Source organism: Coregonus lavaretus, assembly GCF_964263955.1.
Source record: "Coregonus lavaretus genome assembly, contig: HAP1_SCAFFOLD_453, whole genome shotgun sequence".
Taxonomy (NCBI): Eukaryota; Metazoa; Chordata; class Actinopteri; order Salmoniformes; family Salmonidae; genus Coregonus; species Coregonus lavaretus.
The window spans coordinates 357,438-373,980 of NW_028160499.1; the positions used below are offsets into that span (position 1 = coordinate 357,438).

At 49.6% G+C, this 16,543-nt stretch overlaps 1 protein-coding gene across 1 annotated transcript in view; it reads right to left on the reverse strand.

The window, feature by feature from the left end:
- The window catches only part of LOC311121739 (disco-interacting protein 2 homolog A-like), a 46,001-nt gene that overhangs the window by 19,662 nt on the left and 9,796 nt on the right, over nt 1–16,543 (reverse strand). The window contains exon 4 of the mRNA XM_084196197.1: nt 11,136–11,310. Coding sequence (XP_084052323.1) covers nt 11,136–11,310 — 175 coding nt within the window. The remainder of the gene's footprint in view (nt 1–11,135; nt 11,311–16,543) is intronic.

Consider the following 16,543-nt stretch of genomic DNA (forward strand, 5'->3'; position numbering starts at 1 on the left):
CTGGGCCTTTACTAGTCCTGTATTAACAGACCTATATAGCAGTCTGTAACACTGGTCCTTTACTAGTCCTGTATTAGTGGACCTATATAGCAGTCTGTAACACTGGGCCTTTACTAGTCCTGTATTAGTGGACCTATATAGCAGTCTGTAACACTGGTCCTTTACTAGTCCTGTATTAACAGACCTATATAGCAGTCTGTAACACTGGTCCTTTACTAGTCCTGTATTAGTGGACCTATATAGCAGTCTGTAACACTGGGCCTTTACTAGTCCTGTATTAGTGGACCTATATAGCAGTCTGTAACACTGGGCCTTTACTAGTCCTGTATTAACAGACCTATATAGCAGTCTGTAACACTGGTCCTTTACTAGTCCTGTATTAACAGACCTATATAGCAGTCTGTAACACTGGTCCTTTACTAGTCCTGTATTAGTGGACCTATATAGCAGTCTGTAACACTGGTCCTTTACTAGTCCTGTATTAGTGGACCTATGTAGCAGTCTGTAACACTGGGCCTTTACTAGTCCTGTATTAGTGGACCTATATAGCAGTCTGTAACACTGGTCCTTTACTAGTCCTGTATTAACAGACCTATATAGCAGTCTGTAACACTGGGCCTTTACTAGTCCTGTATTAGTGGACCTATATAGCAGTCTGTAACACTGGGCCTTTACTAGTCCTGTATTAGTGGACCTATATAGCAGTCTGTAACACTGGGCCTTTACTAGTCCTGTATTAACAGACCTATATAGCAGTCTGTAACACTGGTCCTTTACTAGTCCTGTATTAAATGACCTATATAGCAGTCTGTAACACTGGGCCTTTACTAGTCCTGTATTAGTGGACCTATATAGCAGTCTGTAACACTGGGCCTTTACTAGTCCTGTATTAGTGGACCTATATAGCAGTCTGTAACACTGGTCCTTTACTAGTCCTGTATTAACAGACCTATATAGCAGTCTGTAACACTGGGCCTTTACTAGTCCTGTATTAGTGGACCTATATAGCAGTCTGTAACACTGGTCCTTTACTAGTCCTGTATTAGTGGACCTATATAGCAGTCTGTAACACTGGTCCTTTACTAGTCCTGTATTAACAGACCTATATAGCAGTCTGTAACACTGGGCCTTTACTAGTCCTGTATTAGTGGACCTATATAGCAGTCTGTAACACTGGGCCTTTACTAGTCCTGTATTAGTGGACCTATATAGCAGTCTGTAACACTGGTCCTTTACTAGTCCTGTATTAGTGGACCTATATAGCAGTCTGTAACACTGGGCCTTTACTAGTCCTGTATTAACAGACCTATATAGCAGTCTGTAACACTGGTCCTTTACTAGTCCTGTATTAGTGGACCTATATAGCAGTCTGTAACACTGGTCCTTTACTAGTCCTGTATTAACAGACCTATATAGCAGTCTGTAACACTGGGCCTTTACTAGTCCTGTATTAGTGGACCTATATAGCAGTCTGTAACACTGGGCCTTTACTAGTCCTGTATTAACAGACCTATATAGCAGTCTGTAACACTGGGCCTTTACTAGTCCTGTATTAACAGACCTATATAGCAGTCTGTAACAGTGGTCCTTTACTAGTCCTGTATTAACGGACCTATATAGCAGTCTGTAACACTGGGCCTTTACTAGTCCTGTATTAGTGGACCTATATAGCAGTCTGTAACAGTGGTCCTTTACTAGTCCTGTATTAGTGGACCTATATAGCAGTCTGTAACACTGGTCCTTTACTAGTCCTGTATTAGTGGACCTATATAGCAGTCTGTAACACTGGTCCTTTACTAGTCCTGTATTAGTGGACCTATATAGCAGTCTGTAACACTGGGCCTTTACTAGTCCTGTATTAACAGACCTATATAGCAGTCTGTAACACTGGTCCTTTACTAGTCCTGTATTAGTGGACCTATATAGCAGTCTGTAACACTGGGCCTTTACTAGTCCTGTATTAGTGGACCTATATAGCAGTCTGTAACACTGGTCCTTTACTAGTCCTGTATTAACATACCTATATAGCAGTCTGTAACACTGGTCCTTTACTAGTCCTGTATTAACAGACCTATATAGCAGTCTGTAACACTGGTCCTTTACTAGTCCTGTATTAACAGACCTATATAGCAGTCTGTAACACTGGTCCTTTACTAGTCCTGTATTAGTGGACCTATATAGCAGTCTGTAACACAGGTCCTTTACTAGTCCTGTATTAACAGACCTATATAGCAGTCTGTAACACTGGTCCTTTACTAGTCCTGTATTAACAGACCTATATAGCAGTCTGTAACACTGGTCCTTTACTAGTCCTGTATTAACAGACCTATTTAGCAGTCTGTAACACTGGGCCTTTACTAGTCCTGTATTAGTGGACCTATATAGCAGTCTGTAACACTGGTCCTTTACTAGTCCTGTATTAGTGGACCTATATAGCAGTCTGTAACACTGGTCCTTTACTAGTCCTGTATTAACAGACCTATATAGCAGTCTGTAACACTGGGCCTTTACTAGTCCTGTATTAACAGACCTATATAGCAGTCTGTAACACTGGGCCTTTACTAGTCCTGTATTAGTGGACATATATAGCAGTCTGTAACACTGGTCCTTTACTAGTCCTGTATTAGTGGACCTATATAGCAGTCTGTAACACTGGGCCTTTACTAGTCCTGTATTAGTGGACCTATATAGCAGTCTGTAACACTGGTCCTTTACTAGTCCTGTATTAGTGGACCTATATAGCAGTCTGTAACACTGGGCCTTTACTAGTCCTGTATTAGTGGACCTATATAGCAGTCTGTAACACTGGGCCTTTACTAGTCCTGTATTAGTGGACATATATAGCAGTCTGTAACACTGGTCCTTTACTAGTCCTGTATTAGTGGACCTATATAGCAGTCTGTAACACTGGGCCTTTACTAGTCCTGTATTAGTGGACCTATATAGCAGTCTGTAACACTGGGCCTTTACTAGTCCTGTATTAGTGGACCTATATAGCAGTCTGTAACACTGGTCCTTTACTAGTCCTGTATTAACAGACCGATTTTGGAGTCTGTAGCGTGGGAATAAACTTGGTGACTGCTTCGTGTTTACATTTTGGCCATGGAAAAAATATTGTTCCCGACCCTACTTGCGGCATCACCACTTGGCAACTGCATGGCACCCGACCGCAAAGGCCCGTTTCTTGCACTGACTCTACCCACACACTGGACCCTACCCACACACTGGACCCTACCCACACACTGGACCCTACCCACACACTCGATCCTACCCACACACTGGACCCTACCCACACACTGGACCCTACCCACACACTCGATCCTACCCACACACTGGACCCTACCCACACACTCGATCCTACCCACACACTGGACTCTACCCACACACTCACTGGACTCTACCCACACACTCACTGGACTCTACCCACACACTCACTGGACTCTACCCACACACTCACTGGACTCTACCCACACACTCACTGGACTCTACTCACACACTGGACTCTACCCACACACTCACTGGACTCTACCCACACACTCACTGGACTCTACCCACACACTCACTGGACCCTACCCACACTCTGGACTCTACCCACACACTGGACTCTACACACACACTGGACTCTACCCACACACTGGACTCTACCCACACACTGGACCCTACCCACACACTGGACCCTACCCACACACTGGACTCTACCCACACACTGGACTCTACCCACACACTGGACTCTACCCACACACTGGACTCTACCCACACACTGGACTCTACCCACACACTGGACTCTACCACACACTGGACTCTACCCACACACTCACTGGACTCTACCCACACACTCACTGGACTCTACCCCACACACTGGACTCTACCCACACACTGGACTCTACCCACACACTGGACTCTACCCACACACTGGACTCTACCCACACACTGGACTCTACCCACACACTGGACTCTACCCACACACTGGACCCTACCCACACACTGGACTCTACCCACACACTGGACCCTACCCACACACTGGACTCTACCCCACACTGGACTCTACCCACACACTGGACCCTACCCACACACTGGACTCTACCCACACACTGGACCCTACCCACACACTGGACTCTACCCACACACTGGACTCTACCCACACACTGGAATCTACCCACACACTCACTGGACTCTACCCACACACTCACTGGACTCTACCCACACACTGGACTCTACCCACACACTCACTGGACTCTACCCACACACTCACTGGACTCTACCCACACACTCACTGGTCCTACCCACACTCCGGACTCTACCCACACACTGGACTCTACCCACACACTGGACCCTACCCACACACTGGACTCTACCCACACACTGGACTCTACCCACACACTGGACCCTACCACACACTGGAACCTAACCACACACTGGACCCTACCCACACACTGGACTCTACCCACTGTGTAAGGCGACCCTGCCTTACACAGGAAGCGGCGCAGGTCCTGGTCCAGGCACTTGTCATCTCCCGTCTGGACTACTGCAACTCGCTGTTGGCTGGGCTCCCTGCCTGTGCCATTAAACCCCTACAACTCATCCAGAATGCCACAGCCCGTCTGGTGTTCAACCTTCCCAAGTTCTCTCACGTCACCCCCCTCCTCCGCACACTCCACTGGCTTCCAATTGAAGCTCGCATCCGCTACAAGACCATGGTGCTTGCCTTTGGAGCAGTGAGGGGAACGGCACCCCTGTACCTTCAGGCTCTGATCAGTCCCTACACCCAAACGAGGACATTGCGTTCATCCACCTCTGGCCTGCTGGCTCCCCTTCCTCTGCGGAAGCACAGCTCCCGCTCAGCCCAGTCAAAACTGTTCGCTGCTCTGGCACCCCAATGGTGGAACAAGCTCCCTCACGACGCCAGGACAGCGGAGTCACTCACCACCTTCCGGAGACATTTGAAACCCCACCTCTTTAAGGAATACCTGGGATAGGCTAAAGTATTCCTTCTAACCCCCCCCCCCCCCCCCCCCCCAAATTGTAAAGTGGTTATCCCACTGGCTATAGGGTGAACGCACCAATTTGTGAGTCGCTCTGGCTAAGAGCGTCTGCAAAATGACGTTAATGTGCCCTTGAGCAAGGCACTTAACCCTAATTGCTCCTGTAAGTCGCTCTGGTTAAGAGCGTCTGCTAAATGACTAAAATGTAAAATGTACCCACACACTGGACTCTACCCCCACACTGGACTCTACCCACACACTGGACTCTACCCACACACTGGACCCTACCCACACACTGGACTCTACCACACACTGGACTCTACCCACACACACACTGGACTCTACCCACACACTGGACCCTACCCACAAACTGGACTCTACCCACACACTGGACCCTACCCACACACTGGACTCTACCACACACTGGACTCTACCCACACACACACTGGACTCTACCCACACACTGGACCCTACCCACAAACTGGACTCTACCCACACACACACTGGACTCTACCACACACTGGACTCTACCCACACACTGGACTCTACCCACACACTGGACTCTACCCACACACTGGACCCTACCCACACACTGGACTCTACCACACACTGGACTCTACCCACACACTGGACTCTACCCACACACTGGACTCTACCCACACACTGGACTCTACCACACACTGGACTCTACCCACACACTGGACTCTACCCACACACTGGACTCTACCCACACACTGGACTCTACCCACACACTGGACTCTACCCACACACTGGACCCTACCCACACACTCACCCACACTGGACTCTACCACACACTGGACTCTACCCACACACTGGACCCTACCCACACACTCACCCACACTGGACTCTACCCACACACTGGACTCTACCCACACACTGGACTCTACCCACACACTGGACTCTACCCACACACTGGACTCTACCCACACACTGGACTCTACCCCACACTGGACTCTACCCACACACTGGACTCTACCCACACACTGGACTCTACCCACACACTGGACTCTACCCACACACTGGACTCTACCCACACTGGACTCTACCACACACTGGACTCTACCCACACACTGGACTCTACCACACACTGGACTCTACCCACACACTGGACCCTACCCACACACTGGACTCTACCCACACACTGGACTCTACCACAAACTGGACTCTACCCCACACACTGGACTCTACCCCACACTGGACTCTACCCCACACTGGACTCTACCCACACACTGGACTCTACCCACACACTGGACTCTACCCACACACTGGACTCTACCCCCACACACTGGACTCTACCCCCACACACTGGACTCTACCCCCACACACTGGACTCTACCCCCACACACTGGACTCTACCCCCACACACTGGACTCTACCCACACACTGGACTCTACCCCCACACACTGGACTCTACCCCCACACACTGGACTCTACCCACACACTGGACTCTACCCCCACACACTGGACTCTACCCCCACACACTGGACTCTACCCACACACTGGACTCTACCACACACTGGACTCTACCCCCACACAATGGACTCTACCCACACACTGGACTCTACCCACACACTGGACTCTACCCCACACACTGGACTCTACCCCACACACTGGACTCTACTCCCACACACTGGACTCTACCACACACTGGACTCTACCCACACACTGGACTCTACCCACACACTCACTGGACTCTATCCACACACTCACTGGACTCTACCCACACACTGGACTCTACCCACACACTCACTGGACTCTACCCACACACTCACTGGACTCTACCCACACACTCACTGGACCCTACCCACACTCCGGACTCTACCCACACACTGGACTCTACCACACACTCACTGGACTCTACCCACACACTCACTGGACTCTACCCACACACTCACAGGACTCTACCCACACACTCACTGGACTCTACCCACACACTCACTGGACCCTACCCACACTCCGGACTCTACCCACACACTGGACTCTACCCACACACTCACTGGACTCTACCCACACACTCACTGGACTCTACCCACACACTCACTGGACTCTACCCACACACTCACTGGACTCTACCCACACACTCACTGGACCCTACCCACACTCTGGACTCTACCCACACACTGGACTCTACCCACACACTGGACCCTACCCACACACTGGACTCTACCCACTCACTGGACTCTACCCACACACTGGACTCTACCCACACACTGGACCCTACCACACACTGGACCCTACCCACACACTGGACTCTACCCACACACTGGACTCTACCCACACACTGGACTCTACCCACACACTGGACTCTACCCACACACTGGACCCTACCCACACATTGGACCCTACCCACACACACACTGGACTCTACCCACACACACACTGGACTCTACCCACACACACACTGGACTCTACCCACACACGACTCTACCCACACACTGGACTCTACCCACACACTGGACCCTACCCACACACTGGATCCTACCCACACACTGGACTCTACCCACACACACACTGGACTCTACCACACACTGGACTCTACCCACACACACACTGGACTCTACCCACACACTGGACCCTACCCACAAACTGGACTCTACCCACACACACACTGGACTCTACCACACACTGGACTCTACCCACACACTGGCCTCTACCCACACACTGGACTCTACCCACACACTGGACTCTACCCCACACTGGACTCTACCCACACACTGGACTCTACCCACACACTGGACTCTACCCACACACTGGACTCTACCCACACACTGGACTCTACCACTGGACTCTACCCACACACTGGACTCTACCCACACACTGGACTCTACCCACACACTGGACTCTACCCACACACTGGACTCTACCCACACACTGGACCCTACCCACCCACTCACCCACACTGGACTCTACCACACACTGGACTCTACCCACACACTGGACTCTACCCACACACTGGACCATACCCACACACTCACCCACACTGGACTCTACCACACACTGGACTCTACCCACACACTGGACTCTACCCACACACTGGACTCTACCCACACACTGGACTCTACCCACACACTGGACTCTACCCACACACTGGACTCTACCCCACACTGGACTCTACCCCACACACTGGACTCCACCCACACACTGGACTCTACCCACACACTGGACTCTACCCACACACTGGACCCTACCCACACACTCACCCACACTGGACTCTACCACACACTGGACTCTACCCACACACTGGACTCTACCCACACACTGGACCCTACCCACACACTCACCCACACTGGACTCTACCACACACTGGACTCTACCCACACACTGGACTCTACCCACACACTGGACTCTACAGACACACTGGACTCTACCACACACTGGACTCTACCACACACTGGACCCTACCACACACTGGACCCTACCACACACTGGACTCTACCCACACACTGGACCCTACCCACACACTGGCCTCTACCCACACACTGGACTCTACCCCACACACTGGACTCTACCCCACACACTGGACTCTACCCCACACACTGGACTCTACCCACACACTGGACTCTACCCACACACTGGACTCTACCCACACACTGGACTCTACCCACACACTGGACTCTACCCACACACTGGACTCTACCCACACACTGGACTCTACCCACACACTGGACTCTACCCACACACTGGACCCTACCCACACACTCACCCACACTGGACTCTACCACACACTGGACTCTACCCACACACTGGACTCTACCCACACACTGGACTCTACCACTGGACTCTACCCACACACTGGACTCTACCCACACACTGGACTCTACCCACACACTGGACTCTACCCACACACTGGACCCTACCCACACACTCACCCACACTGGACTCTACCACACACTGGACTCTACCCACACACTGGACTCTACCCACACACTGGACCCTACCCACACACTCACCCACACTGGACTCTACCCACACACTGGACTCTACCCACACACTGGACTCTACCCACACACTGGACTCTACCCACACACTGGACTCTACCCACACACTGGACTCTACCCACACACTGGACTCTACCCACACACTGGACTCTACCCCACACTGGACTCTACCCCACACACTGGACTCCACCCACACACTGGACTCTACCCACACACTGGACTCTACCCACACACTGGACCCTACCCACACACTCACCCACACTGGACTCTACCACACACTGGACTCTACCCACACACTGGACTCTACCCACACACTGGACCCTACCCACACACTCACCCACACTGGACTCTACCACACACTGGACTCTACCCACACACTGGACTCTACCCACACACTGGACTCTACCCACACACTGGACTCTACCACACACTGGACTCTACCACACACTGGACCCTACCACACACTGGACCCTACCACACACTGGACTCTACCCACACACTGGACCCTACCCACACACTGGCCTCTACCCACACACTGGACTCTACCCCACACACTGGACTCTACCCCACACACTGGACTCTACCCCACACACTGGACTCTACCCCACACACTGGACTCTACCCCACACACTGGACTCTACCCACACACTGGACTCTACCCACACACTGGACTCTACCACTGGACTCTACCCACACACTGGACTCTACCCACACACTGGACTCTACCCACACACTGGACTCTACCCACACACTGGACTCTACCCACACACTGGACTCTACCCACACACTGGACCCTACCCACACACTCACCCACACTGGACTCTACCACACACTGGACTCTACCCACACACTGGACTCTACCCACACACTGGACCCTACCCACACACTCACCCACACTGGACTCTACCACACACTGGACTCTACCCACACACTGGACTCTACCCACACAATGGACTCTACCCACACACTGGACTCTACCCAACACTGGACTCTACCCCACACACTGGACTCTACCCACACACTGGACTCTACCACACACGGGTCTCTACCCACACACTGGACTCTACCACACACTGGACCCTACCCACACACTGGACTCTACCCACACACTGGACTCTACCACACACTGGACTCTACCCACACACTGGACTCTACCACACACTGGACTCTACCCACACAATGGACTCTACCCACACACTGGACTCTACCCCACACTGGACTCTACCCCACACACTGGACTCTACCCACACACTGGACTCTACCACACACTGGACTCTACCCACACACTGGACTCTACCACACACTGGACTCTACCCACACACTGGACTCTACCCACACACTGGACCCTACCCACACACTCACCCACACTGGACTCTACCACACACTGGACTCTACCCCCACACTGGACTCTACCACACACTGGATTCTACCCACACACTGGACTCTACCCACACACTGGACTCTACCCACACACTGGACCCTACCCACACACTGGACTCTACCCACACACACACTGGACTCTACCACACACTGGACTCTACCCACACACTGGACTCTACCCACACACTGGACTCTACCCACACACTGGACTCTACCCACACACTGGACTCTACCCACACACTGGACTCTACCCACACACTGGACTCTACCCACACACTGGACCCTACCCACACACTCACCCACACTGGACTCTACCACACACTGGACTCTACCCCCACACTGGATTCTACCCACACACTGGACTCTACCCCCACACTGGATTCTACCCCCACACTGGACTCTACCCACACACTGGACCCTACCCACACACTCACCCACACTGGACTCTACCACACACTGGACTCTACCCACACACTGGACTCTACCCACACACTGGACTCTACCCACACACTGGACTCTACCCACACACTGGACTCTACCCACACACTGGACTCTACCCACACACTGGACCCACATGCTGCTCCTGTCTATGATCCATCTTGTTGCCTAGCCCCTCTATTCCTCCTGTCTATGATCCATCTTGTTGCCTAGCCCCTCTATTCCTCCTGTCACTAGCTCTATTTCTTTATCTTTAATTCTGCATTGATGGAAAAGGACCCATAAGTAAGCATTTCACTGTTAGTCTACACTTGTTGTTTACAAAGCATGTGACAAATAGAATGTGATTTGATTGATATGATGTCTCTACTCTAACCTCCGCTGGCGTCGGTGAGCTCAGTGCGTCGTAGGAAACCCAGGTATCCTGTTCTGGCCCAGACCGTCTGAGTGTCTCCGAAGCTCAGCTTGGTGTTGAAGTGGTCCGTATGCAGAGCATCCTCTCCGTAAACAGTGTAGTAACCTGTTGCATTGTGGGGGCTGCTCACCCACACCTGATACAATAAGATGGAGAGGTGTTAGCAGAGAGACAGTACCAGTCAAAAGTTTGGACACACCTCCTCATTCAAGGGTTTTTCTTTATTTTTAACTATTTTCTACATTGTAGAATAATAGTGAAGACATCAAAACTATGAAATGACACATATGGAATCATGTAGTAACCAAAACAGTGTTAAACAAATCAAAATATATTTTATATTTGAGATTATTCAAAGTAGCCACCCTTTGCCTTGATGACAGCTTTGCACACTCTTGGCATTCTCTCAACCAGCTTCATGAGGAATGCTTTTCCAACAGTCTTGATGGAGTTCCCACATACAGTGAGGGAAAAAAATATTTGATCCCCTACTGATTTTGTACGTTTGTTAGCAGAATTTCCCTGTATTTAGCGCCATCCATCATTCCTTCAATTCTGACCAGTTTCCCAATCCCTGTCGATGAAAAACATCCCCACAGCATGATGCTGCCACCACCATGCTTCACTGTGATGGTGTTCTCTGGGTGATGAGAGGTGTTGGGTTTGCGCCAGACATAACGTTTTCCTTGATGGCCAAAGAGCTCAATTTTAGTCTCATCTGACTAGAGTACCTTCTCAAATCAAATCAAATTTTATTTGTCACATGCGCTGAATACAACAGATGTAGACCTTACAGTGAAATGCTTACTTACAAGCCCTTAACCAACAATACAGTTTTAAGAAAGAATACCCCAAAAAATCTCAAAAAAATAGGGGCACCGGTTAGTCGAGGTAATTGAGGAAATATGTACATGTAGGTAGAGTTATTAAAGTGACTATGCATAGATAATAAACAGAGAGTAGCAGCAGCGTAAAAGAGGGGGGTGGGGTGGGGTGGGGGGTGGGGGGGGGGGGGGGGGGGGGGGGGCAATGCAAATAGTCTGGGTAGCCATTTCATTAGATGTTCAGGAGTCTTATGGCTTGGGGGTACAAGCTGTTTAGAAGCCTCTTGGACCTAGACTTGGCTCTACGGTACCGCTTGCCGTGCGGTAGCAGAGAGAACAGTCTACGACTAGGGTGGCTGGAGTCTGACAATTTTTAGGGCCTTCCTCTGACACCGCCTGGTATAGAGGTCCTGGATGGCAGGAAGCTTGGCCCCAGTGATGTACTGGGCCGTATGCACTACCTTCTGTAGTGGCTTGCGGTCGGAGGCTGAGCAGTTGCCATACCAGGCGGTGATGCAACCAGTCAGGATGCTCTCGATGGTGCAGCTGTAGAACCTTTTGAGGATCTGAGGACCCATGCTAAATCTTTTCAGTCTCCTTAGGTGGAATAGGTTTTGTTGTGCCCTCTTCACGACTGTCTTGGTGTACTTGGACCACGTTAGTTTGTTGGTGATGTGGTCACCAAGGAACTTGAAGCTCTCAACCTGCTCCACTACAGCCCCGTCAATGAGAATGGGGGCATGCTCGGTCCTCATCTTTTTCCTGTAGTCCACAATCATCTCCTTTGTCTTGATCATGTTGAGGGAGAGGTTGTTGTCCTGGCACCACACGGCCAGGTCTCTGACCTCCTCCCTATAGGCTGTCTCGTCGCTGTCGGTGATCAGGCCTACCACTGTTGTGTCATCGGCAAACTTAATGATTGTGTTGGAGTCCTGCCTGGCCATGCAGTCATGGGTGAACAGGGAGTACAGGAGGGGACTGAGCACGCACCCCTGAGGGGCCCCCGTGTTGAGGATCAACGTGGCGGATGTGTTGTTACCTACCCTCACCACCTGGGGGCGGCCCGTCAGGAAGTCCAGGATCCAGTTGCAGAGGGAGGTGTTTAGTCCCAGGGTCCTTAGCTTAGTGATGAGCTTTGAGGGCACTATGGTGTTGAACGCTGAGCTGTAGTCAAAGAATAACATTCTCACATAGGTGTTCCTTTTGTCCAGGTGTGAAAGGGCAGTGTGGAGCGCAATAGAGATTGCATCATCTGTGGAACTGTTGGGGCGGTATGCAAATTGGAGTGGGTCTAGGGTTTCTGGGATAATGGTGTTGATGTGAGCCATGACCAGCCTTTCAAAGCACTTCATGGCTACAGATGTGAGTGCTACGGGTCGGTAGTCATTAAGGCAGGTTACCTTAGTGTTCTTGGACACAGGGACTATGGTGGTCTGCTTGAAACATCTTGGTATTACAGACTCAGACAGGGAGAGGTTGAAAATGTCAGTGAAGACACTTGCCAGTTGGTCAGCGCATGCTCGGAGTACACGTCCTGGTAATCCATCTGGCCCTGCGGCCTTGTGAATGTTGACCTGTTTAAAGGTCTTACTCACATCGGCTACGGAGAGCGTGATCACACAGTCGTCCGGAACAGCTGATGCTCTCATGCATGTTTCAGTGTTACTTGCCTCGAAGCAAGCATAGAAGTAATTTAGTGTGTCTGGTTGGCTCGTGTCACTGGGCAGCTCGCGGCTGTGCTTCCCTTTGTAGTCTGTAATAGTTTGCAAGCCCTGCCACATCCGACGAGCGTCGGAGCCGGTGTAGTACGATTCGATCTTAGTCCCGTATTGACGCTTTGCCTGTTTGATGGTTCGTCGGAGGGCATAGCGGGATTTCTTACAAGCTTCCGGGTTAGAGTCCCGCTCCTTGAAAGCGGCAGCTCTACCCTTTAGCTCAATGCAGATGTTGCCTGTAATCCATTGCTTCTGGTTGGGGCATGTACGTTCAGTCACTGTGGGGACAATGTCATTGATGCACTTATTGATGAAGCCAGTGACTGATGTGATGTACTCCTCAATGCCATCGGAAGAATCCCGGAACATATTCCAGTCTGTGCTAGCAAAACAGTCCTGTAGCTTAGCATCTGCTTCATCTGACCACTTTTTTATTGACCGAGTCACTGGTGCTGGGGCCAAGCTTCCTGCCATCCAGGATCTCTATACCATGCGGTGTCAGAGGAAGGCCCTAAAAATTGTCAAAGACTCAAACCACCCTAGTCATAGACTGTTCTCTCTGCTACCGCACGGCAAGCGGTACCGGAGCACCATGTCTAGGTCCAAAAGGCTTCTCAACAGCTTCTACCCCCAAGCCATAAGACTCCTGAACAACTAATTATGGCTACCCAGACTATTTGCATTGTCCCCCACCCCACCCCATCCCCCTCTTTTACGCTGCTGCTACTCTGTTTACTAATTATGCATAGTCACTTTAACTCTACCCACATGTACATATGACCTCAATTACCTCGACTAGCCGGTGCCCCCGCACATTGACTCTGTACCGGTACCCCCTGTATATATAGCCTCCCTACTGTTATTTTATTTTCCTGCTGCTCTTTCGCTATTTGCTTTTATTTTCAATTTTTCTTTAATTAACACTTTTTTCTTTTAAATTTTTCTTTTTAAAAACTGCATTGTTGGTTAAGGGCTTGTAATTAAGCATTTCACTGTAATGTCTACACCTGTTGTATTCGGCGCATGTGGCGAATACATTTTGATTTGATTTGATTACTGCTTTAGTTTTTGCTTGTAAGCAGGAATCAGGAGGATAGAATTATGGTCAGATTTGCCAAATGGAGGGCGAGGGAGAGCTTTGTATGCGTTTCTGTGTGTGGAGTAAAGGTGGTCTAGAGTTTTTTTCCCCTCTGGTTGCACATTTAACATGCTGGTAGAAATGAGGTAAAACAGATTTAAGTTTCCCTGCATTAAAGTTCCCGGCAACTAGGAGCGCCGCCTCTGGATGAGCGTTTCCCTGTTTGCTTATGGCCTTATACAGTTCATTGAGTGCAGTCTTAGTGCCAGCATCGGTTTGTGTTGTTAAATAGACAGATACGAAGAATATAGATGAAAACTCTCTTGGTAAATAGTGTGGTCTACAGCTTATCATGAGATACTCTGCCTCAGGCGAGCAAAACCTTGAGACTTCCTTAGATATCGTGCACCAGCTGTTGTTTACAAATATACATAGACCGCCACCCCTTGTCTTACCAGAGGCTGCTGTTCAATCCTGCTGATACAGTGTAAAACCCGCCAGCTGTATGTTATTCATGTCTTCGTTCAGCCACGACTCGGTGAAACTTAAGATATTACAGTTTTTTAATGTCCCGTTGGTAGGATATTCCTGCCTGTAGTTCTTCCACTTTATTATCAAGCGATTGTAAATTAGCCAATAGTATCGATGGCAAAGGCAGATTAGCCACTCGTCGCCGGCTCCTTACCAAGCACCACGATCTCCTTCCGCGATATCTCCTTTTCTTTCTACTGCGAATGACGGGGATGAGGGCCCTGTCGGGTGTCTGGAGCAAATCCCTCTCGTCCGACTCATTAAAAATTTTTTATTAGTCCAGTTCAAGGTGAGTAAACGCAGTTCTGATGTCCAGAAGCTCTTTTCGGTCATAAGAGACGGTAGCAGCAACATTATGTACAAAATAAGTTACAAATAATGAGAAAAAAACACACAAAATAGCACATTTGGTTAAGAGTCCATAAAACATTTACATTTTACATTTGAGTCATTTAGCAGACGCTCTTATCCAGAGCGACTTACAGTTAGTGAGTGCATACATTTTGAATTAAGAGAGAGCGCTAGAGACATTTTTCATAAAACGGCAGCCATCCTTCCATATGTTTAAGGAGTCTTGAGGAGCCCCATGTGCCCTCAGGTGTATATATACTGTGAGCTTCTTGGTCTTCATGGTGCCCCTTGCTTGGTGGTGTTGCAGACTCTGGGGCCTTTCAGAACAGGTGTATATATACTGAGGTCATGTGACAGATCATGTGACACTTAGATTGAGCACAGGTGGACTTTATTTAACAAATTATGTGACTTCTGAAGGTAATTGGTTGCACCAGATCTTATTTAGGGGCTTCATAGCAAAGGGGGTGAATACATATGCACGCACCACTTTACCGTTATAAACTTATTTTTTTCATTTCACTTCACCAATTTGGACTATTTTGTGTATGTCCATTACATGAAATAAAAATAAAAATCCATTTAAATTACAAACGCCAAGGGTGATGAATACTTTTGCAAGGCACTGTATGCCTGATCAACTCAATGCAAAAGAGATGTGTCGCATTGCATGAGGCAAATGGTGTTCACAGAAAATACTGACTGGTTTTCTTTTCTTTTTTTAAGGTATCTTTGACCAACAGATTAATATCTGTATTCCCAGTCACATGAAATCCATATATTAGGACCTAATTTATTTATTTCAATTGACTGATTTCCTTATTTGAACTGTAACTGAGTACAATCTTTGCAATTGTTGCATGTTGCGTA